The sequence below is a fragment of the Nyctibius grandis genome, chromosome 5, assembly GCF_013368605.1.
Source record: "Nyctibius grandis isolate bNycGra1 chromosome 5, bNycGra1.pri, whole genome shotgun sequence".
In the NCBI taxonomy this organism is placed as follows: Eukaryota; Metazoa; Chordata; class Aves; order Nyctibiiformes; family Nyctibiidae; genus Nyctibius; species Nyctibius grandis.
Window position 1 is genome coordinate 59,979,756 of NC_090662.1, and position 25,022 is coordinate 60,004,777.

At 40.1% G+C, this 25,022-nt stretch overlaps 1 protein-coding gene across 1 annotated transcript in view; it reads right to left on the bottom strand.

The window, feature by feature from the left end:
- Window positions 1–3,963: 3,963 nt before the first annotated feature.
- The window catches only part of TNRC6B (trinucleotide repeat containing adaptor 6B), a 134,264-nt gene continuing 113,205 nt past the window's right edge, over window positions 3,964–25,022 (bottom strand). Inside the window, 14 exon segments of the mRNA XM_068401270.1 lie at window positions 3,964–4,173; window positions 4,175–4,472; window positions 5,442–5,581; window positions 7,446–7,516; window positions 7,982–8,206; window positions 10,501–10,596; window positions 10,856–11,002; window positions 15,783–15,959; window positions 16,156–16,290; window positions 16,674–16,848; window positions 17,095–17,190; window positions 18,247–18,378; window positions 19,411–19,536; window positions 23,237–23,385. Coding sequence (XP_068257371.1) covers window positions 4,081–4,173; window positions 4,175–4,472; window positions 5,442–5,581; window positions 7,446–7,516; window positions 7,982–8,206; window positions 10,501–10,596; window positions 10,856–11,002; window positions 15,783–15,959; window positions 16,156–16,290; window positions 16,674–16,848; window positions 17,095–17,190; window positions 18,247–18,378; window positions 19,411–19,536; window positions 23,237–23,385 — 2,060 coding nt within the window. The 3' untranslated portion in view covers window positions 3,964–4,080.

The following is a 25,022-nucleotide window of genomic DNA, read 5'->3' on the forward strand; positions in this document are numbered from 1 at the left end:
GGTTTTTGTGGTTTGAGCCTAGCCATTTCAGGCGGAGCAAGCCCCTGACCCTTAGAGCTGGGAGACAGAAGTTGGCCATCCCAACACGGAACTCTGAAGTTCAAGACTGTAAGCCCTGACAGCCAGCAGCAATACGTGAACAGAAGAGTTTAACAGGTATTTCCTCATATAAAACAAAGCAGAAAGACTGGAAGGTGCGGTGGGTGAAGAAAAGCAATCAGCAAATCTCCAAGTGGGGAATAAAAACTGACCAAATAGCAGAAAACAGGAAAGTTGATCTCTAATGTACATTTTATTGGAGTTTTCCATATTCTCTCCTTCTGTACTGAAAAAGGCAAGATAATAAAACTACTTCATTATTGGTATTCTGCCAGTGCTGGTTTTCTTTAGCACTATTTAAACGTGGTTTAAAGAAGCACCATCATGTATTTCCTGCTAGTCGTCCTTACTTGAGGACTCTCTCACTTAAACTATACTGCATTTTAATTAGGTTTATAGTTTCACTTTGATTTTAAAAAGGTGCTTGGAAGAATATTTCGTTTAGCTTCAATTGAGAGGGAACAAAGTGGTAAGATTTCCATTAACACACTTCTCCATGCAACTGCACACATGTCTGCATGAGTAACAAAGCACTATAAATGATGACCCTTCTTCTCCCACAACTTGTTTAAGATTACAATGAATTTCTGTTGCTGATATTGACAAGTTTCTTGATGTATTTTAATTTATGCAGTCTTTACAATTCTTGATTCCCCGCTTGACAGTACATTTGGAGATTTTTTCTTTTTTTCTTTTTCTTTTTATTTTTTTTTTAGCATTTTTATTTTAAAGTAAAAACTTTCAAACATTTTGAAGATTCAGGATCTTGTAAAAGTTTATCAACAAGAAAACAGCCATCTATCTAGGATAAGATAAGGTTAAATAAACCATCTTCAAAAAACCTGGCTTCCTACCCTAGAATTTCCTGAGAATGCTTGCAAATTTAAAGCAGGAAAATAAAATGTTAAAATAAAAAACAAAAACACTGTTAAATGCTCCCAGAGTTAGTCTTCATCTAAAATATATATATGCACTTTTTGGTCTTTTTTTTTTTTTTTTTTTGTACGTTTTAATTTTTTTCCCTTTAAGCTTACAATGGAAGAACAATTTAGCTTTTATTTTTAAATATTTCAAATCCCTCATTACGTCTTGTAAACAAGAGGGGCTCTAGCACCCGGCTTTCACCGCAGTATCGCAATGAACTCAACTAGCCCAAAGTGCAGGAAAAGGGACCTTAGGGCAGGTTGGGAGAGAGAAGTGAGGGTGGAACACAGCAATGAACCAGCACGTATAGCAAATCATGGGACAGAACGGATACTGGCTTACTCGGGCCAAAGGTGCTTCACTAGGAAGTACTGCTGGCACAGGACTTTTAAGAACCTGCTCTGCATGTCCAAACGTGGCTGGTCTTTGAGCAGAGAATAACAGAAACAAAGATTTATGGATGTGTGCACACAAGGGGCACTAGCTAGCAGGAGCTGGAAGAGACCATTTTGTTTCTTTGTGCATGGTGGGATGGATGAAGGAGGAGACATGATAGAAAAGTATATTTAGAATGGGCCAGAGTATGCTGCACACTCCAGTTTACTAAACAAATACAAACCTACTCGTACTTTTTGTCACATAACACTTTGCATACAAATCTACAGGCATGTGTATATGCAGCATTTCCCTCAGTCAGTCTTCCTTGTGACATTGGGTTTACATAGAAAGGGCGAATTAAAAAAAGCCACGCAACTCCCTAACCCTTCCCTCCCATCCCCAGCACACAGGCATACACACACACACGGCACACACACACATCCCCCTACATTACTTGAATCTGCTTTTGCTTCTCCCCACCCAACCCATGCTTAGAGTTAAATGTATTAGACATTGTCGTATCCTTCAATGAAAACGCTGAAGAAAGAGACTCCCCTATCCTACTCCCCAGGTAATAAAGCCTGAGTACTGCTCCCACTGAGGGCTGGAATGGACAGGTATGTGCTGGTACAGAATGTCGGCACTTTGTCAGACAGTATAACCGCTAGACAACACCACATGGAAGTCCCTAGCACTTATGGAAAAAGTACCGGCATCTCCCTTCCCTCTTCTCCCGGCCCCACCCCCCAAAAGACTTCCTGCTTTGTGTCAAGGGATGTTCCTTCCAGTCTGCTACAACTCTTTTCACAACAACAGGTCTTAAAAGTTTTGTTCCCAGCGCACACATGCACGCACACACTGGCTATCACTGTGGATTATAGGTCACCCCTATCCTGCCCGGAGTACTACTACGCTGATCCTAAAAAAAACCCAGACCTTTCCTTAAATACAGAAATTAAAAAGCAACAGTACAGAAAAAGTAAAAACAAAAAACAAAGGTGCAATACTTTTTTTTAAAAAAAAAAAAAAAGTCTTTGCTAGTTATATACCTCCCCTAAGCAAAACTACGTACACAGGAAAAAACACGACACAGAGAAACAAAAGGAAACGTTTGAAGTACACACTGGTTTAAGAACATTCGTAAGTAAACGTTTCTGTCAGTGATGGTCTGGCGCTGTAATACACCAAGGCCTGGCACAGGTAACGCTCACCATGAAGGACGCAGAAAGGAGTTAGCTGCATGTGCTTTCAGGAGATGAGGCAGGCCCGCCAGCGATTTGCTGACACCATTTAGTTTTTTTGTCAGTTTTAATACAAGTGGTAAATCAATTAAAAGGCTAACTTGGTTGGGCTGGACTTTCAAGCTTTTGATGGATTCTTAAGAATGAATACGGGTGCCTATTTATAGGTTTGGGGGAGAAAAGAAACACTAATCTTTTTTTAAAGGTACTGAAGCTTGCAAGAGACTAAGAACCTTTGTCTTTCTTAGTCACACAAAAAATGTCAATGTCCTCTTTCCTCTCCTTTCCCCTTTGTTGGAAGAAAAAAATGGCTTGCATTATATAACAAACATTCTAGGGTTCACTCAGTACGAAAACCCCACATGCAGACATAAAGAAATAAAATACACTGCTACTCAAAAGACAGCTTTGGCTCACCTCTCACCAAATCCTTTGGATATGGCAGTGTTCTGCTCTACCACAGGGTTAGAACAAGGGCTAGGAAGCAACTACCCACTCAATATGATCTGCAGACTTGAGATAGCACCCTGCTAAATTGAATTTAAAAAAACCCTACTGACAAATTTTAATCCAGCCCAATTGGATCCTGCTTCAGCCACAGGGACTCCACCATGCCTGTCTTGTTTTCAGAATCAAGACATGCAGATGGCCAGCCAGCCCGTAGACCATCAGCAATGCAGCGTTTCAAGATCATATATATAGAGAAAAAAATGCACATACACGAACATGTGCACACGCACTCACACAGAAACAAGCACACGTGGGCAGTTACATGTGCCAGAACACACTGGAACTTATCAACCAGCCAATCACAAAGTGTTGGTTTTTTTTGTTTTGTGTTTTTTTTTTCTTTTTCAGGTTTTTTTTTGTGTGTGTGTTTTTTTTAGATTTTAAAATTTTTTTTAAATTTTTTGTTTTTAAAGTGAGGCTCCGTCAAGTCTTCCCCCTCCCCTTTTTTCTCTTGAACCCTTCCCCTACCCCAACCCAACATGGTAGACCTAAGGACGGAAACACACCCAGTGCAAACAAAGTTAAAAAGCTATTTTTTCAGTATATATGTTTCTTAGCAACAACTTCCGTATAACATGAAAAAGTGAAAAACTAGAAACTAATTTTTTTAATTTTTTGTGTTTAAATTTAAATGGTATGTGTACTTGCTTCACATTGTCTTTCTAAGTTGGCGTTCATGATTCAAGTATTTCAAGAGTGATATGTTCTCTTTTTGGATTCATATTCCAAACGAAAAAACTGAAGTTATATAAGGGAGGCAACTATGTGCTCAGACAGTCTATCAATGACCCACCTTTTTTTTCTCTCTCCGTTTTCTTTTTTCCTTTTATAAATGTATTTATTGCAAGTTGAAAAAAAACGAAAAGGTCAAGTTAGTGCTGCTGCTGTTCCAAAAAAGGTCACGAGGTCAGAGTTGAAAGTTCTAAGTTCAGATTGAATCCGACCCTCCTCCCAGAAGGTCTCCAGGTAGTAAGGGAGCAGGGCTGCCCATTCTGTGTGGATCCTCTACGCTTGGGACCCCCCCACAAGCTTGAAGAATAGTTTGGGGGCCCCCACAAGGAAGCGCCAGTGAGATCACCCCCACTGCTGCCGCCGCTGCCACCACTGCTCCACTGCCCAAGCCCTGTTGACCCACCAAAGAGATTCAAAGCAGGTCCAACTGGATCTGTCTGGTTCTGTCCTGTCTCCAGGGATTGCCAGCCTGCCGTGGGTGCACTTGGGGTTGCTGCAGGTGTAGGGGGCTGAGCTTGTGCCAGAAAGCGACTAACCTCTTCATCTGTGGCAAACTCAGCCAGGATGGTAGTGTTTCCCAACACACACCTGGAAGACAAGATACACGGAAGAAAAAAAATAATAATTAGAGCCAGAAGGTTAAGGGCAAGGCATTCAGAAGGCATGGAAACAGCACTATTGGGTGCCCAAACCAAAGGAGGTATCAGTTTGCCACTATGGAGTGAGCACAGAAAACTTTAGCCATTTTCGTCAGTGAAACTGACTCAAAGCACAAGAACTTCCATTTTATAAAGGGAAGCCCCCTACCCCCAAACCAACCCAACCAATTCCCTGCCCCCAACATTCAGTTGTTATGCCTCCAACAAACCTTTCTAAATTTAAACTACGGTCCTGAACATTAACACCAAGAGCAATAAAAGTGCCTATACAGTGTAGCTAAAATGGTAAATGCACATATGCCAGCTTTCAAACAAAACAGAGGAAGAACAGGTTAAAAGCCTGTGAAATTCAGGATAAGACTAGTATAGTTCAAAAGTTTTCGCTGAGTTTAAGGGCTTACACCACCCCATCCCCCACAGCTCCCCAAGACTTTTGTCTCAAAAGCTCTCACATTTTCAAAACATATCAGAGCCACAGTCAGTTCCAAAAAGCTTAAGAACAGGAAACCTAAGATGTGCAGCTTTTCAAGTAAGCTATTTCAAGTCTATCTCAAAACTATAGCAGATTCCCACATATTTGGCTTACGCATGTAACAATGATTCTCATCTGAAACAATTCACAAGCTTTTATAAAATGGCCAAAATTGTACAGTATGGTGCATCCTGGTCACAGTTCCATCCCATTTGCACCTTGTTAGTTCTGTACATGCCAGTTTGTGCCAGCCATTAAAGTAACACAAACAGAAGGCATCTTTGTTTCTCTTCCTCCTCTGCCGATGAATGAGAGATTCCCTTCCAATCATGATACTTGAAATGAGTTTCCAAAGCAGAGCACTGGACAGATGTTTTGTGTTCATGACTAATGTAGTAATAAAGAACGGACACGGGAATTGCTTACATGTGCAGTGCAGTCTGGGCCTTGGCCGCCTCCTGTTTGGTGTTGTATCGGATAAGGGCGGTGCCCTGGGTCAGGTTCAGATGGAATGTCAGCAGTGGGCCATGCTGCATGCAGATCGTCCTCAAGGTTGACCCATCGATCTGAGGAAGAACAGCCAGGATAACACAGATGTTTGTAACTATTTCTCCAAATGTACTTGAATCCTAAACTTCATCTCAGTAATTAAAAGATAACCTGCTCTCGGAAAGGAAAACAGGTGAAAGCAGTGCGAAGTATGCAAAGGTGACAGAATTTAATTTTCAAACAGAATCAGTATGCCTTGACTTCTCACAATTACAATGACTTTGCTTTACGGAATAATCTGACTTATCTTTCTCACTTGTAGCTTGAGTCCAGTTTTCCCCATCTCATTGAGTTTCTTACATTGCCACTATCCTTATGTTGGCAGGTTTTCCAGTAATGATATACAACTTGTACTTCTCACCATCTTCAGCCATCAGGATTTGTACCAAAGGAACTAGGATTTCTTAAGCCTCCAGCACTCTGATTTCAGTAGAATTTAGATCAACCAGTATTTAAAAGTTCTTTGCATAACTGGAAGTATCACCTCCACAATGAGGGTTTTAAAAAATTTATTTGGTGCTTTTTTGTCTTTGATGTTTATGAAACAGTAAGTGACAGAAACAGTCAGTGATCTTTCTGCCAAACCCAACAAGGTTCATTCTTCCTGAACTAATGTTTTCACAGCAGTTGTTGCCTACATTCCTTCTGCAGCAGTAACAGCTTCTTACTTACCGTCAGAAACTGCTATTTTCCAAGGTGTTCTGTACAGACAGATTCCATTCCTGGTATGCCACAGGAACATGCACACACGAATGGGATCCATATGTGCAGATACTTAAGGAAGTGCTACTTCCTTCCTTCTCCCTTTCCCCCCTACTATATAATACAACCTCAAATGAGGGAAAAGGAAGCTGTGTCTAGGTACAAATATGGACAAAGCTAAAACAGAGAAACTTGAAGATACTGTCCCTGAATCCACCTCAACCTTTACCCCTCCTTCTCTCTAGTGTACTGACCCACAATGAACAGAGGATTTGTTATAGAAGAGACAGTTATAATTAGCTTCTTTCTCTTTTCTATTAACTTAAATGCCTCCAAAATATGTTCTTCCATTAAATGATTCCTAAAGCAGTATTAAACTACCTTGCACAAGGGAGACTTAGAACTGCATCTCTTCATCGTACCACTGCTGTTTCCTTCACATCAAGGAAAACAGTCGTTCCTATGAAAGGAGCACAGTTTGGCATTTTGGGTGATCTGAAGGAGACCTTAGTTTTTCCTTTCACATTGATGTTTTCTTAGACTGTAGTAGAAGCACGGTAAATTATCCTGCTGAACAGAGGACTCTCTTGTCTAGACCTCAGGGCGCTGCTATTAATCATATAGGCTTTTCCTAAGCCTTGAATGCAGACTAATTGGGATTGCTGAAACCAGGATCTCCACAGAATTCGTTTTGAATGGAAGCAAGCTCTGAGAACACTTGCAGGAATAACCTAACTAGACTGTTTTTGGCAGGAGTGCTGGAAACATTCTGTGGTTTCACTATGGAAACACCAAAGTGAAAACTGGCAGTTACACCAGCTTTCTTACTGACAACGCCCAAAGAACAGTCTCTAACAGCTATAAACCATTCCACATTATGGTCATGCAACTTATCCTCACTTCTAAGAAAAATCTTTCTGTTCCAATAATTTTTTGGAACTCTAGATAATAAAAGTTTATGATAGTCATGTAGCAAAACCTGAACACCTTAACGTTTGCTGAAGAGATTACAATAGAAAAACCAATCAGACTGCAGCGCAGTTTAGTAGAAACACATGTTAATGTATGCTGACAAATCTGATTTTATTAAGATTTTCTTCAAAGGGAAACAACTGAAGAATCCACAAATCTGTATCTTGGTAAAGCAAACAAGTTTCCAAGCAAAACAACAGAAAATACCTGTGGAGTGAGATTGTGAAGAACCAGCCAGTAGCTAGGACGAACTGAACCACCATCACTCCAAGTAGATGCTGCAAATTAGAAGACACAGCAATCAAGACAGATTTGATACAAAGAAAACCATTCTTTCAATCTCAGGCAAATTCAGCCCTGCTAACACATGAAAGCCCAGTCTTCACTCCTGAAAACAAAAACACATCTTTCCTCGCATTTCATATCAAGATTCACTTTTTACTAGAGTTTATCTTTGAGGAGTTTCCCACCCACACAAAGCATCTAGTCTTGAAAGGCCCCATGCAGTAGATATTCCCTCCTGGCAGCTCTCAGCCCTCTTCACTCATTCCCTGCAGCAGGACCTGGGATTCCACACACCACCCCTCCCACCCCAATTACTGACAGCGAATTTCCATTTCAAGAAGGAACTTTTTTTTTCCTTTTACCAGACAACTGCAACTTTCTTTCCTCCAAACCATTAGTGCTGTAAAACATACACTCCTCAGGTCTGATCAATGGTGCTATCAGTTGATTCTTCTCACCAGAGGCAAGCCTTGAGTCCTGTGCCCCCCAGCCCCTGACCGATCGGGGTGCTGTGCTGTTCCATGGAGATGATGGTTTGGGGTTGGTCAGGCCAGGAGGTGGGCGGGGCAGCCCTGTAGTGTTCCTTGAGGAAATATGGTTTTTCCACATCTTGTTGGAGAGATGAGTGGGATTGTGTCCTATGGGATCTGGGGACCATGTTGATTTGTAATCACTGAATTTTGCTAGAAGATTAAAGAAATTGTACTTATTAGAGAAACGTAGGAGATTCAACGAGCCTTTACCTGTACTATCAGTGTAAACCCTTTGACCATATTTATATCTGAGACAAGCACAAAGCACAGTACCATACAACATTTAATTTACCGAACTAAAAAAAGCCATGCCACATGTTAATTTTTGCTTATTTTATTTATGCTGACAAAAAAAAAATCCCTAGATCATTTAAGATAATGTAACAGGTTGCAGTATGTTCAATCATTAGTAAGATGGACAGCAACTTTTATGTCCACACCATATTTCATCTGAGAACCTGAGAAGTTCTTACAAGTTTGGGCACTACTGACATTTAATGAAACTGAACCTTCTTCAGGCCAAAAACTTGCAGAGAACTGAAATGAATATTTGCCACTCTTGGTCTACTAAGCTAATGCTACCTCCTAAAGATGTCCTCCTGTAAGATCAAAGCTTTCTCCATGAATCACAAGTTTCATACAGAGTTGATACAACGATAACACATGAAGAATAAATATTTGGGAGTTCTTCCTAAATGAGTTTTCCTTAAGAAGGCAGACTGCAAATTCTCCCATACCTTCTGAACCAAGGGACATTTATCACCCAGGAAAAAAACAAGCCAAAAGTCAAAATTGCTCGAGTAATTTCTTTTTTCTGTGTTTTGTAATGAGAACCAGCGAACACATACAGGGCAATCTGGGGGAAAAGGCACTTGTGTCATGAATTATCTTAATAATAGATTACCTTAGTAAGAACTCATGTGCGCATGTGTGTGCAAATACAGGTATTAAGCTCTATTCACTAACAAAAGGTAGTAAATTTCTTATTTGAAACAAAGGGTAAAAATCCAGGTTTACAATACGCCAGGGTGTCACAAAATAATATATCTGGGAATCAAGACCTAAAGCTTTCAGCAAGTAGAAGTGTGCTTCATTTTACAGTTGGATCACTTATTTCCACGACAGATTAACTGTCAATAGCAAGCAGGTTTCAAGCACTAACCTATGAAAGTATATGAGAGCGCTTAAAAACCTGCTTTCACTGGACTCTGTTTTACAGATATGTGAATTCTAAATCCCTAATCCAGATGACCTGCTTTCTGGCTGTAAAACACCGGTGTGCCTTTTAACAAGATGAGCAGAAGATGGTATGTATGCCAGGCAGAAGTCTAGTTTCCTCAAATCAGCTATGACTTCAATTATTTTTTATCTCTTGGGTATGTCTAATGGGCTAGAAAAAAATTAAGCAGAAGTAAGAAGCTGATGCATGCCACTCCTTTCCCCAGGCTATGAAAGAGAAATCTTTTATGTCACTGGAATGCTGCATACACAGATACTGCTTCAAACGGAAGTCACCCCACAAACTGGCAGCAGGAACATTGTTTATATGGAGGGCTAAACAGGATTTTCAACATATTTTGTGAAGATACTGAGATAACATATGAACACAGCTTTTATTCAGTAAAATGCAAAAAACAAAGTTTGGGCCAGATGCAGCTCTCAGCTATATTCGTCATCTCTGAAATTTACACACAATTCTTCAGTTTTAAGTAGCTGTCAAGACAATGATGTCTCAAGAGACAACTGGCATTTGTAAGAAGCTCAAAATCCAAATGTTTTGTCTGGAGCAAGTATTTCCATCATCCTGCTCAGAAGTGTGTACAGAAACGATTTTTCACAGGAAAGCTCTGGAGACCTTCTTACCAAGGATCTAAAGGCAGGTATCTAAATTACTATTTACAGGCCAACCATTAAAAGCCAGAGGACTAAAAGCCCTCTCTCTCTCCAGGTTTCAGGGAATGATGAGTGCTTTAAAAGGTGAGGCAAAAATGTTCCCTTCACAGCACTCCAATATTCTAAAGTTAAAATGAATAAAATCACTCACCTTATTACTCTAATTTCTTAACTCATACATACAGAAGCAGGTTTGTTTAAAAGATTACGACAGTCCCCCAGCCCCCTACACATGACAACAGATTGTGCATGTGGGGTTTTTTTTTTTTTCATTTTGCACCTGCTGCTCACTGCTACCCTGTTCTTCAACTTGCATAACTAAGAATTTTGTATCAGGGGTAGAAGGCAGAGGATCTTAGTCCAGTTTTTAAAGCAACTACAACAGTATTTTATCATCAGAAGGAAAACTGTCTGATCAGTTTTGAGTTCCTCATAACTTTTGAGTTCCTCATAAATTACTGAAAGACTAAATATTCAAAGTAGAAGAAAAATGAGGAACTAGTGAAGAAGTGGAGAATGCTTTGTCCAGGTAAGTTTTGGAGCCCGCATACCTGAAGTGCTATGAACGTTGGTGAAGGAATTGTCAGAGGCACTGTAGGGCCAGGCACCAGGTGAAGGCAGCGAGGTGTTGAGGGAAGAATTAGACCCTATCAAAGGGAAAAGGAGAAAGAAAGAGAAGAGTAGGCCGATTTCATAGAGTTTCTGTAGTACTGTTACAGCTCAAGAGAGACACGATTTGTACCAATGCCAAGGTTTCACGTGATACACAGCCATGGTGCAAAGGCACACAGGCTTCCTTCTTAGTCAAATGCAATAGACTGTTACCCTTTTATGACAGGAACATCAGAACACTCTCAAATATCAGAATGACTTAAATAATCACATACCAGTTGTTCACTGTTTTACCTGTGGTGTTGTCCCGCAGAAGTTGGTGGTCAGTATCTACAATGGGAGATGTGGCTGTCCCCCCCAGCACACTTCCAGGGGTCACATAGGGGTCAGATTCAGGGTCAATGTTTTGTATACCTTTCCATGGCACTCCTGGTTGGAACTCTGGGACAGGAGGGAAAAAGGAATTAGATACAAACAGGGAAATGCCATTTACTGGAAATAATTGTTGAAGATATTTTAGAAGGGTAAATAATTGTCTTCTACACTGTTCCTCAGAAAAAAAATCAAGACTGTTCTTGTCTGAAATCTATTTCACATTTCCTCCCGTAACACTATCTCTAGTGTCTGAATACAATTCGACACTACAAAAAAGTGGCTCAAGCGCATACAATATTCCTTTGACAATGCCCGTTTTACTACATTCAGATGAGGCTTCAACACTTTTACCCTTAACACATTATATATTTTTTAAGATACCATATATTTTAAGATTCGATTCTGCACACGTACTTTGTGTGTGTGCAGAAGCATTTCTCAAGGAAAGGCTACCTACCTTAAGAGTTTCTAAATGCAACATTTGACACTTCACACTGTAGGTACATACACACTTTATACACCACTTTATACACACTTTTATACCTATCAATACTGAGGTAATGCTAAGATGAGCTGCCTTGTGGTAAAAGCAATGTATATACTAATTGATGTTCTTCATGCTTCACAATGACATGGAATATACTTATCATGCTTTAGTCTCCTTTCAAATATAGCTCCAGGAATGCCAGATTTTTAAGACAAGAGGATGAGTTATTCTGTGAGTTATATGAAGTATGAACATACAAAAACTCCAGTTACTGTAAGAAAGATCAGTAACTCGGTTCCTTCTCTGGGTAGACGTTCAATGAATAAAGTCCTGTGGTCAATTTTGGAAGCAGTGACACGAAAGTAGAACTGCCAAACACAAAAACAAGTAAAGAAGCTTCAGATACCATGTGACAATTTGGGTAAGTGTGGAAAGAGTGCCAAGGTGGCAGATTAATCCCTTGCAGATACAAATCCAGGATATGGAATGATACCTTCACTCCCAATCTGAAATTTTGAAATAATTCAGGACAGAATATTTGAGTGTAATTAAAAAAACACAATTAAAAGTGGGATCCAGGACGTGCTCTCTGGAACAAAACCACGTAGGGTGAATCTGGCATGGAAGACTTCATTTCAGTCACCTTTGTAATGAAGAAGCATAGTCAAGACTATGACTTTCACAGACAAATAAAGAAGAAAATGTGCTACTACCGGTTCAAACAATTGGCACAGCAAGGGCAATATTAGATTGTGATAACGCACTGGCAGGAGAATCTCAGAGAAGACATATGAAATGCCCCACTGGCTCAGAACTGCGGTCCATCTAGCCCAGTATTCTCCTAACGGTGGTAGCAGAGATACCGTTTAGGGACGTAACAGAAACCTGGCCACTGTCTATAGGCTACTGCCCTCACAATCTTCCAGCATCTATAGTCCTTCTATCTAGGGAGTCAGAAATACTCTCTCTCTGCTAGCACCTGCTTATGAAACTCTTTTTCCATCAGTTTATCCAATCACTGTTTCAACTAGCTAGTACCATCTGTCTCCAGAAGCTCTAAAAGCAACCCATTCCAGAAGTTCACCACTCCCAATGGGGGCTGGGGGGAAGCTCTCATCTATTTAAAATTTATATCCTCTTAAGTTCGGCATTTGTACCATGGTTCAAGTGTTGCAGGTTTCACAGAATTACAATTCTGCATTTATCTTGTTCACTGCCTTCATGAGTTTTGTAAACCTCAGTCACATTTGCCAGACTTTAGTAACTCAATAAAATAATCTAGGATACCAGGTATCAACATTTCTAACAGTATGAGCAATCAGCACTGCATCAAGGAAGGAATTCGCTTAGCCGCTGCCAAAATACTGCAATTCTCTGACAAACAGGACCACCTTATGCTTAAGGAGCAAGTAATGCAGCTCTTGGGTCTAGTCAGAAGATCATCTGTTCTGAGAGAAAGAATCCATGAACACACGTTGGGACCTGGAAATTAGAACTTGTTTGCCAAAAAAAAAAAAAAAGGGTAAGTCCAAGTCTTGCCTTTGTAAAGATTTCTGAGAATTGGTGAGACTGAAAATTAAGTGCATAGTAAGCTCTCATCAAAACGTTAAGGACTATTCAAACAAGGCTCTAGAGATCAGACATATTGTATATAAACACATTCACTCATCAATTTAATCCTGGTCTGGAGAAAAGTTCTCCTTGAACTTCAGAACTTCAGCATACTGACACGTTTCCAAACTATCCTTTAGGACTGACAGTTATTCTCATGAACATTCACCAACTCTCCCTACAGACAGGCTCTTTGATTTTTAGATAGTAAAGAAAACATGAAGTGCATCTCTCCACTGATATTTGAAAGGTTCTCCCAAAAATTTCAACATAAGATTATTAGGAAAACCATGACAGACCCATCCAGGCCAGTCTGCCTGGAGTATGACTGAACTGCTCTTGGGAAAATTACAGTCTAGTATTACCTAGGTATGCAAGTCTGTGTGACATAACCAAAAGATATAGTTCTCACCAATGCAGCAAAACTTGCTCTCACCTCCAGCTGTGATATCAGTTTGATTGGGCACCACTTCATTTATCTTTGTGCTGAACAATACTGCTCTCTTGAACGGCAGAATTTCTGCAGCAGATGGCATTTAGGAGGAAAACGCGAAAGGTCTAGTCAGGGTGAATGCTGAGTGACCACTGTATTCATTCAAAGGAAAAACGCACCTATTTCAAGAGGTTTTCTCTTGTAAACTCATTTTCGTTAACAACTTATTTTCCAGCAGTATGAAGAAAAATTATATCTCCATGCTAGGAACCGACAGTGGGCCTCATCTACAAGCTTGCAGGGAAAAAGGACCTACAGTGTAACACCATTTTGGGTCTTTTTTCTTCATCAGGGCTGTTGACAAGGTGGATCATGATTTCCCCTAAGTTTTCTTTCTTGAGGAAGCCAATAAGCTAGGGAGGCTATGAGACAGCTTAAGTGGCTGATGGTTATGGGATAGTAACACTTGTCCCAACAGTCTATGGACCTCCTAAGAGAGGACTAGCAATAAAGCAATAATTGCATAAAAGCCACGTGCCAAAACTCATGATCTGTTACACGACATCTGCAATCACAGTCATGGGCTACTCATTCACACAACAAATTAGGGATGATACTGATGTTCCCAGTAAGAGTTTATGTTCAGGATTTGTGAACTCCAGCTATCCTCTCAGTGGTGAGGCAGTCAGCAACAGCAAAAATTTTACTTATCACTGACAATGGGGCTGCATGTATCACTAAGGAAGCTCTATGATATCCATAAGGGGCAAAGAGTAGCTATTCAGCTTCTCACTTCTGTAACAGCCTTCTGGTACCAAGAATCTTGCCAGAGCCAGTGGCTGCTCCAAAACCTGGAAACACAGCAGAGTTGATCCTCACACTCCCCTCCTAACATTTCAAGCAGTACTGTGTTTCTCAGTATTATATAGGGGAATGGTGACTAAAGAAACAAGTTCAGCAACGAGTCTATGAGAAAGGTCCTGAAAAAAATTAAATTTGGGGGGTTTCTGGCATTATAGAGTAACTCCCACTCAAGAAGCTCAGTACTTAACAACCAGGTTGACAGAAATGTAATGCAAATACACCTCTACAGAGAGCAGTCAGTGGTATGATATGTTGTGGGCCTGCAGATGTTCTTGATAAAACTCTTTCACTCCATTAGCTCATCAGAAAACATTTTCTTGCCAAAATTAGACACTGAGGGGTTCCCACATAAAAGGCTTTAACTACCTTTTGTAGGTTTCCTGCAGTTGTATCTGTCACACAGATTCCTAGGCTTTCTGTTGCAAGGTCTGTGCTACTGGTTTACTCAAGAGATGTACCTGCATTTTTACTTTTTTGTGCTTGAGGGGATACACAGTAGAGGCTTTGCAGTTAGGAATGTGTTCCTGGAATGTAGAAGTCTTCCAGGCAGAGAAAAATCACAGCATCCACTATATGCTGAACAGCACTGGTGATTAATCGGTGCCACTTCAAGGACACTACTCTGTGTTTAATGAATGTTTTATATAGAGAATTATGTGCGTGTTCAAATACATATGTATTTTTCCTTGATACTTGAGTTTTCTAGCAGAAAGATAAAATTCTGCCAGTGAAACTCTAGAAGACTTAAATGATGTGCCACTGCCTGTAATACAAAAAGCAAGAAACTTCTGCTCAAGCCACAAGATTGCCGAAACTTGGCAACACTCTTCTATCCTTTACGCGACATGAGCAAAGGTGAACCAAACCACCATAGCGCACAGATTGCATACGTATTGTACCAATACTGCTAGCAAAAGAAACCTTGTGGTCCGCAATGGATCATATTTGTAAACAATTGCCAGAAGAAAAGTTCATGCTATATAAAATACAAAAGGTCAAGACAAGAAAATCCTGTTTCCACCATCACAAAAATAAGCTTTCACATCTTTTGCTTTCTGATTCCACGTTATCTATCAGAATTTGTACACTCCAAGTCAGCCTAACATAATGCAAATATGGAATAGAAGAGGAAGGAGCTGGTATTGTGTATTTTATGAACAAGTATTCTCATGAAAATTTCTGCAAGTGTAAAGTCACCAAACTACATAAGATAAGAGTTCACCTAACAAAAACCAAATACTATTCAGGCAATTCAGCAGTTCATATTTAGCCCAGCATTTTTTTGCTGAAAATTCAACATTTATGTTCTAATTTAGTGTGGAAGAAATTTAAAAAATGAGATAGGCCAAGCAAATATTTTCCTTGCAGTGTTTATTTAAACAGTATGATGAGGAAAGATCCCAGCAGATCTACTCTAAAGCTAGGACATAACCCCTGCCCTTATGTAATACCTGGAGGCCAGCTGGCATTGCTGGATTTGCTTCCGATCTTGTTTGTTGGTGGAGATTTGGCAGGTAACCAACTATCACCAGCAGGGCCTGCGTGGCCACCTAGTGGGTCGCCCTGAATTATGTCGAACTGGTTGTAGGGCGATCCTCCGTGAGCCTTTCCAGGGGGCACTATTGCACCTGAAGCATTAAAAAGATACATTTACACTCAGGAAAGGTTGTGATCTTTATGGTATACTAAAACAAAAAATATTTAAGATGCATACTGGTGAGGTAAGACATTCACTAACTTGAAGCACAGTTTCATCTGAGCTATTTCACCTCTGGCAAGATAATACTGCAAGGGCATTCCCAAAACAGCCAGTCCCCTTCTCACCATTTTTGTGCATATTGGCATCTTGTGAAGCCACAGAGGGCAGCCCTTCCATCATAGTCCACTGCTTAAAGCGGGATTCTGTTCCAGCCTCTTTCCCTCCCGCCATGCCATAATCCATGCCACTTGAGCCAAAGCCTGTGAAACAAACAAACAAAACTCCATTGCCACTTGCGCTTTTTGGTTTAAATATCTTCAAACAGGGAGTCACTGTGATCACAAGAAAGGTAAAAAATATCAACAGTAGCAATGAAATGTTCAAGAGGCAACTTCCAAATAAGCTTGTTAGGTCAGTATGCCACCAAGATACACTTTGTTATTAGGTTTGTCTTCTTCCCATGTAATGAAAAATAATGCAATTTCATCAAGAGTTGACATTTGTCATAACCTTCGCTCTAGTGCTTATACATAAATTACTCACTTCTGGATCCAGACGTAACCGGCTAATATGGTAATTGCATTACCATATTAGCATGGTAACTATAGGCAACGCACCAAATCTCTTTCCACAGAGCACTTACCTGAACCGTATCCAGGTATTTGCCCTTTGGTCTGTAAATCTGAGAGACCCACATTCAAAGGATTGGGTACCATGCTGTCTAAATGTGGCTTAGGCCCAACAGGGTGGGATGGTGAATGCTTCATGCCAGGCTGCCTTTGCTGCTGCTGCTGGAGGGCACTCACCATACGAGCAATCTGCAAATGAACGAAAAAAAAATGGGGACGATATATCCTATACTGTAACACAGAATTCCAGTAAACATGAAGAAACAGTGACTTGAAAGAGATCCAAAGGACCCTGCTCTCTGAGAAGTGCAATCTGAAGATAGTGCAAACTGATGAGAGCAGAGGACATTACTAAAGCCAGCTCTGTCTTTGCTGCAGACTGCATTTTCCCAGAACACTTTATACTTCATATGATTGACAAAAATCGTGCCACACCTGTTGCTCCTGCTGTTGTCGCACAGCTTGAGACAGCTTCCTCTGGCTCTGTAACAGCTGCTGCTGCTGCTGCTGCTGAAGGAGGAGCTGACATGCCTACAAGATAAATGGGGGTGGGAAGAGTAAAAATACAGAGCTCATCAAGTGAAACATAATTGCCAGGAGCTAGTCACTAGCAAATGCTTTGCTCAGAACTTAGGCAAACTGTTTCTCATTCCACACACTCAAATAAAATGACAAATTAATGAAATCAAACAACTGCTTTCTGTACACAGACATTGCTTACAATCATAACCCACTGCAACATTCACAATAATTACATAGGCCTGTTCAGTTTACCTGCTGCCCTCTAACAGGGTGTCCTGGTTTGGCCCAAACCAGGCCCATTAGTCTTAAAGAAACCAAGGTCACTGCTAAATTCCTCACTGCTTACGAGTGAAGAGCCAAAGGGGGGTTGCAGCTGCAGGGGGGAGCAGACAGGGCAGGTGACCCAAGATTGACCAACAAGGTATTCCATCCCACACACGTCATTCTCACTTTCCTATTTATCACTAACCCACTGCCTCCTGGAGGTGGGGCCCAGGAGGGAGGGGCCCTCCTGTCTCCCACTGATTGGTACCAGCTTTGCCAGTTTCCAGTTAAAAGCCTGCAGGTGTGATGGCAGGGGAGCTATTGCATTTTGCCCTCTGCCCGTGCTGGGTGGAGCTACTGCATTTTCCCCTCTGCCCGTGCTGGGGGGAGCAACTCTGCCTGAGGAGGATTTCCAAGCTCTCAGTCTTGGTTTTGTATATATTTGTATATATTTGTATATATTTGATTATTTCTATTATTATTGTTATTATACTCTTTTTCATTATTATAGTTTATTAAAACTGTTTTAATTTTCCAACCCATAAGTCTCTCTCCCTTTTCCCTTTCCCTTAGGTGGGGGGGAGAGGGTTAACAGAGAGCATCTGCCACCTGGTTAATAGCTGGCCCAGCTTTAAACCGTGACACAGGGCTGCATTTTCCTGTACAAAAAAACAAGGAATACTTGTACAAAAATAACACAAGATCAGTAGAACAAAACAGAATTAGAACAAACATAAAAAGAAAACTCTTTCAGCAGACAATTTGTAAATAGTCTGTCTCAAAAGATTACTAGCTACTTACTAATTGAAACTGGGGAATCTGTGGAAGCTGGCTCAGCATGGCAATCTGTTGTGGAGAAAGCTGGGGGCCCATATTGAAAAGACCAGGATTCAAGCCACTGTTGGGAAACTGTTTGAGCATGGAGGCCGAAACCTGCATAGAAACCAGTTACATATCATCAAGAAATGCATTGCTATGAGAAAAGATGATGAAGTAGAAGTATTTATATAAAGGAATAGGTACAACACCAATCTTAAATGGTGTTCCAGGAAAGACATTACAGATTAACACACCACATTTAAACGTGCACAATCTATGACTTGAGCAGAATGAATACCTCACTTGACAATATACAGTATTACATGTGCAGATGCAGACACACACACAAAGCTTCCTCCCCCAACCAATCGGTTGCTAGAAACTGCAACTAAATTAAAATGCTGATATATATGCAGCTAAACAGTAATCACAGTACTGCATTATCACATTAAAAATGTACTGCTTGACAAGGGAAAAGAAAGACATTCAGGCAGTCACTGGAGCAAAGAAACAGTGCCTCACAGAAAGAGTTAATGTCTTTGTATGTTGAATAAGCTATAGTAAAAGACAGGAGTAGGTGGAGAAGATTTCCCCCCGTTTCTCCCTGCATTATTTGAGTGTTACACGAGTAGAATTGAAGAGAATCTCCAGAAGTCTTCACCAAGTCCAAAGCAAAAGGTAAACGGGCATTTGGAGACCCTGGGGTCTTAGAGCTCTGCAATGTAAATGCAATGTGTGGCCCTTCATCAGGCCTCTCTTTCAGGGGGGCAGGATGAACAGGACAAGACTGTTTGAAAAAAATTAAGCAACCTGTCACACTTCAGAAAAACTTTCAGCTTTCACTTTTTTGTTGTTGTTTTTAAAATACTTTGCAAAAGCCTATGGAAGACAGAGGATTCCTAAATCCACTTTGAGGTTTAAAAATACTGATAGCAAGCATTTACCATCAACTGCCTTGGAATAACAGAGAAGGCTAATCCTTCTGCACTGAGTTTTAAGCACTTTCAACTATGAATTTTAATTTTTTATCTAAGTTTTTGATTTCTTAACTTCAAGTCAAGACTAAGATAGAAGTAACCTGAATGATGTGCTCTGAAGGCTGCAGCTCTACTTTTTACAAGTAACCAGTTACTATAAATTCCTTACCTGGGGAGAAAGAAATTGGGGAGGCACTTGCGCCCGGATATTGGGGGAAGGATTTAGTGGCTGCACTGGTGTGTGCATGCCCCTCGATTGTGCTGTGCTGTTTCCAAACAAACCATGATTGCCACCCTATAAAATTAAAGCAGTAGTGAGAAGATGAATCTTTCAGAAAAATGGATTTCTATGCTATTAACTACATATCAATAACAGTGAGGCAAGTACTGACTTAAACAGAGTACCCTTAGAACTACTGACATGTTTGCCTTAAATCAGTATATTCTGCCTGGGTTACAACTGCTGTACTACATTTTTGAGATGCAGGCTCTTTCCCCTCTACATTGAAGAGTCATGTTTATCCACTTATTTCAAAGCACATGACAAAGCGAATGTTTTATATTTTGCACTTTACATGCTGGGAAATGGGAAACTGGAGTACAAACAACACGCTCAAGAAAACCATTCCATTGGCTTAAAAGCATGGCAAGTCTGCGTCAACAAGAATTTTGGGCCATCATTTTAGAAAAGTCAGGTACTTAGTCCGAGGAGGTTGCCGAGATATCACTCATAAGCCTATTACTTTCTCTGCAGGCCTTTCATGGACTTAAATTAGAATTAAAAAATTTTCTTAAAAATTTTCCTTCTGATGTGAAAACTTCAGTGTTGTAGATTGAGATGTTTTTCTTGTCTTTCCCCCCCCCCCCCCCCCCCCCCACTAATTCGAAGAGCAGGAAAAATTTCAAGTGAAATAAAAGTGTTTGGGGTTTTTTCCCCCCAGTGATTCATTTTCTGAAGAAGAATACCTGCTGTTTCTTTTGAGTTTTTTAAAACGAGAAGTATTTACTGTTTCATAAGCAACTTCTCTAATAATAAACCCTACTGCATGAAAAAGACCAAAGAGAATTTATGATTATGTTTCACTATTTCAGCCTCTGAGCAGACTATCTTTATTTGTAACACCTTTCAACAGAAGTCACAGGAAATGTTATGGACAGTCTCCCACACTAACAGTTGCATGCTGTTGCTTCTAAAAGCTGAAGCTCCTACTCCAAAAGATCCTTATGTGCCATGATTCTGCCCTTTCATTTTCAAGGCCCTCAAAACTTCCCATCTTCTGCTGTATATCAGGATGTCTATGATCCTTAGATACTTGGGGTTCCAAACAGTACATTTTCCATTCCTCAGCCATCATTCTCTGTTCTCCCTCTCCATGCCAGCACTGCTGTACCCAACATAAATTCATCGTTCTTCCAAACTGAGATTGTGCAGACCTTCTTCAAAACCTTTCCTTCCCTTATATATCAAAATTTCATAAACTTTGCCTCCCCTTCTACCATAATACTGTGCATCCTCCACTATCCTTTTGCTAAAAAAGGAGTGTCTCATCCTGTTTCTATACTGGCAGCATTATGGATTGCCTCATTCACCTACATCACATTTCACCTCCTTAATGTATCTTCGCTTTCAGAAGCAACTCAAGATGTCATATGAAGCACGTAGGAGGGTAAACAAAAAACCCCAAGAGACAAAAGAGTTTTTATTCTGGAAAGAACTGACTGGGGTCAACTACACATTAAAATTTTTGAAAGGCTTGAAGCCGCAGCTACACTTTCAGCCCTCCACAAAGCTCAAGAGTTCTGCACACTGAATACAAGAACATGCCTGCAAATTTTGGACTTAATCTGACGTTCAACACTGATTGTGTCACATAGAAACAGAAAGACAAACACAAAAACACCATCGTGTTAGGCATGTGACTATATAAGCTAGTCCATTTGCAATACTTAGATTCTATTCTTTCATTTCCTAGTATTCCTGCAACATTTTCTTCTAGCATTACGCAAAACATAATAGCCAGAAATTCTTCCAAACTGCAGTTACCTACTTCATTTCTTCCCCACCATTCCACCATTAAATGGTTGGACTTGATGATCCCAGAGGTCTCTTCCAACCTGACTGATTCTGTGATTCCCCCATATACAGAACAAAAATATTGCTACTTCAAGAGTTTTTAAAGGCTGCTAAATCAATCCTTTCTTTGGGCTGTGGGGAAGGAAGAAGGGAACAGGCACAATGCAAAATTACTACAATTTTTTTAAAGGCACGTATCTACATACAAAGTCATCAGGTAGAGTCTGGAAAAATTCAGTGTCGGGGTGGTGGGGCAAATCAACAGCCTCTAACTGGGTTTTAAAACAGCAGTTAAAATATAAAGGTTGCCACTAACTTCATGACTTCTGAAAAGCACACCTATCTGCTGCATCGCAATTCAGGAAGAGGCCAACAAAAACGGATGGAATACATTTTGGTTATAGGAACCAGATTCTCAATGGCCTGATACAGCTGAAATTTCCATTAACAATATTAATTTATTTAGTAAGAAAACAAATGCAAGCAACCAACTAACCAGGATTAAGCCCAGGTTGCAGCCTTATAACAATGCATCTTATAAGGTTGCCTGCTTACTTGTCTAGCAGCGAAGTTTTGGGGACTGAGCCCTGAGCCGATTGCCCCAAGGCCGACGTTGGATAGTGTGGAACCAGAGGGAGACAGCTTGTAGCTGGGAGAAGGGGAGAAGGGAGAGCAGGGAGCCTCATCCCCAAGGCACCCATCTTGATTGGAGAAAGGCAAAGTCAGCTGAAGCAGCAGTTAGCCAACAGCAGGAGTTGGTTAGTGAAGTAACAGAACGCAAGAAGAGAGAAAGAGGGACGGTGAGTGACTAGGAAGAAGCAAAGTTAATTTGTAATAGCAATTACAAGGACAAAACTTCTGACCCAAATGATCACTTGACAATTAAGGTTTTGGTCCAAGAAGATAATCAATAAATTCCTAAAGGTTTCTTTTGAAAAATACATTTTGAACTCTGATGACGTTTCTTTCTGACAGTGGCTATTACCACTACAGAAACAAACAAATCTTGAATGAACTCCTAATGTTAGCACACATCTACGAACATAATTTGTTAGGAAAGCATTAGCTCTGCTAGTGGTGTTTATTAATTATGCCACCAGAGGGAGTTGATAAAACTGGTTTTTGGCCTGTTATACCAAAATGGAGGAGTTAAAAAAATTCATTGACAGTAACACGCCTTCAGAATTTTTAAATCAGATTTCTTTTCCATTTTACATGTGATAAACTTAAACTGTATTAAAAAACCCCTAGAGCATTCTGAATCTATTGGACACTCTCCAATTCATAAAGTGAAGCAATTAGTGTTTGATAATAACACTGAAAGCTACTATTCAAAACAGGCAAGAATATGAAAGAAACGCTACCATAACATACAACAGATGTCACAGAGAAACAGATGTCATACAGAAGCTTACAGTACATGGACATACAGCATAAGTGGTTGCAGAATTTAAAAAGGGTGTTTCCAATAAACGACAGACATGAAAGCAGAAAAATATTTGGAAGACTGATTACTTATGTTTACTTAGATCTAAACAGATTTTTTTTACAGTAGACAATTGTAGTCCGCAGCCAAAAGAATCACTGTGATGAAACCTATAATGAATTTCGTTGCTACTAGTAGTTTATCCTTCCATGAAAAACGAGGAATTTCTTTCCATCCATATTAAGAACAGTCTGTTCTAGAACAAAGAGCCTCATTCTCCCCAAATAATTTAGTTTGTCTATGCACATCTGACACCTCTGTTTTACATACACATTCATTCTACAAACGTATCTCCCCCACACCTTTTATTATTGAGTTTGTCCAAGGTTACTGAATTTTTAGCACTTCCAGAGGAGTAGGGTAAAAACTGGGACCTCAAACATAAAGGTCCTAGTATTAGATAAATATTAGTTTATCTAAATATATTTCTCTCACCTTCTCAAAATAAGGCCCACTATCTGTGGTTCCCATGTCTTTGGAATTAGGTGGACGGAACCCAGATCGATCCTTTCTCATCATGTCATTAAAATCCCCGAGATTCATGGCTCGTTTATCTACCTCAAACTTCTTATCTGGGAGACCACCTGTAAAAAAGAGGAAAGGCAGCAAAATTAGTGCAAATGATCTCTACCACATTTCATGACAGCAGGTTCACAGCCAAAGAAACTATCTTTAAGATCAGGGCATAAATTAGATCTGTCTTACAATTTAGCATGGCTACAGCTGCTATTAAAAGATACTGAAAAATTAAACTAGGAACTTTAATTTTTAAGACCGAACAAGCCAATTTCGTTTAGAGAGTTTAAGGTCAAGTATTTCTCACAATATATACACAGATATAAACATATGCATTTCTACAGCACTACTCCAGTTCAACTAATGATATTAATTTATACATAATTCTCAATGTCTTCAAAAACTCACACTTATTTATTGGTATTCAGTATCTATTGAGACACTGCTGTTTAAGTACTCCATATGTTCTACTTAGTTTTTATTGGGTTTGGCATTGAGAAAGAATTTCTCAAACTGCAAAACCATTCACATAATTTGATCACAACTCTCCTACAGTCATGTGAACTTAACTCTTGAACACCACAGATCACCTGGTATAGTGTAACTTCCAGACAGGCAACCAATCTCCCTCAGCCTGTATGCAATGATTACACAACCAGCAACAGAAACACTTTTCAAACATCCCCTACAGTCTCCTGCCATTGTTTAGCAAGTAATATGGTGGAACACGAGGAAGAGATGTTAATAACAGATGACCAAACTGCAACATACACAGGGCACACGACATCATCTTTCTCTATAAGCTTATCACCAGTCAAGTGCTGACTGAGGGAAGTTTTCTATCTTACACACTGAACTGCTGCCAGGGAACAATTTTTTTTTTGTTGTAGTTGGCACCTGTAAGGTATCAGATGCATGTTGTTATGCTGAAGTAGATGGAAAACAACTCCATTTTAAAATACGGACAACATGATAGAAATGAGCTTTACTGGTGTTTTTAGTTTTAAATAATTTTTGTTTAGTAGCACAGATGGCCTTTCCAAGAACAGTTTAAAAAACCTGTCACCACTGTTAACCAAAATCTATGACTCTTCCAAAGGAAGCTGGTGATAGATACCCTACCTTATCACTGACAAACCACTAAGTCTTTATCAAACGGAGCAGACAGCTAATCACTCCAATACCTTCAGAACACTTCTGTTCCTCTAAAAAGCTTCTCAAAGACAGCATCTCTTCCTAATGTCCAATCACAAACTATTAATGTTCATAGATATGTTACTGCCAAGAACCTACGAAATCAACCACTAATTACACAGGTTTTTCTTGCTGGCGCAGCTTTCAAAGTTGATCCAGCTTCACGCTCTCAGATGCCTTTAACATCATTTATCACAAAAACACTTGACAAATCACCTACATACCTTGGCTTGTAACTGGAGTCATACTGACCTGAATGAGCTCATCCCTTTCTAGCATATCCTAAAAAGCTAGAACCAGCTCTGCAAAAGCAGTCACATAAAATGTCACGTACATCTCAATCCTGTCAATACCTACATCTAACCACTACACACAATGCCAACAATGCACAACCGAAAGGCTTGCGTGCTTTAATTCTAGACAGGAAGCCCTATCCTTCAGTTGCTTGAAAAGAAACTGAAAGCGAGAAGAGTTGCGTCACTATCTAAAATGAAACTAGGTCAATGCCAAC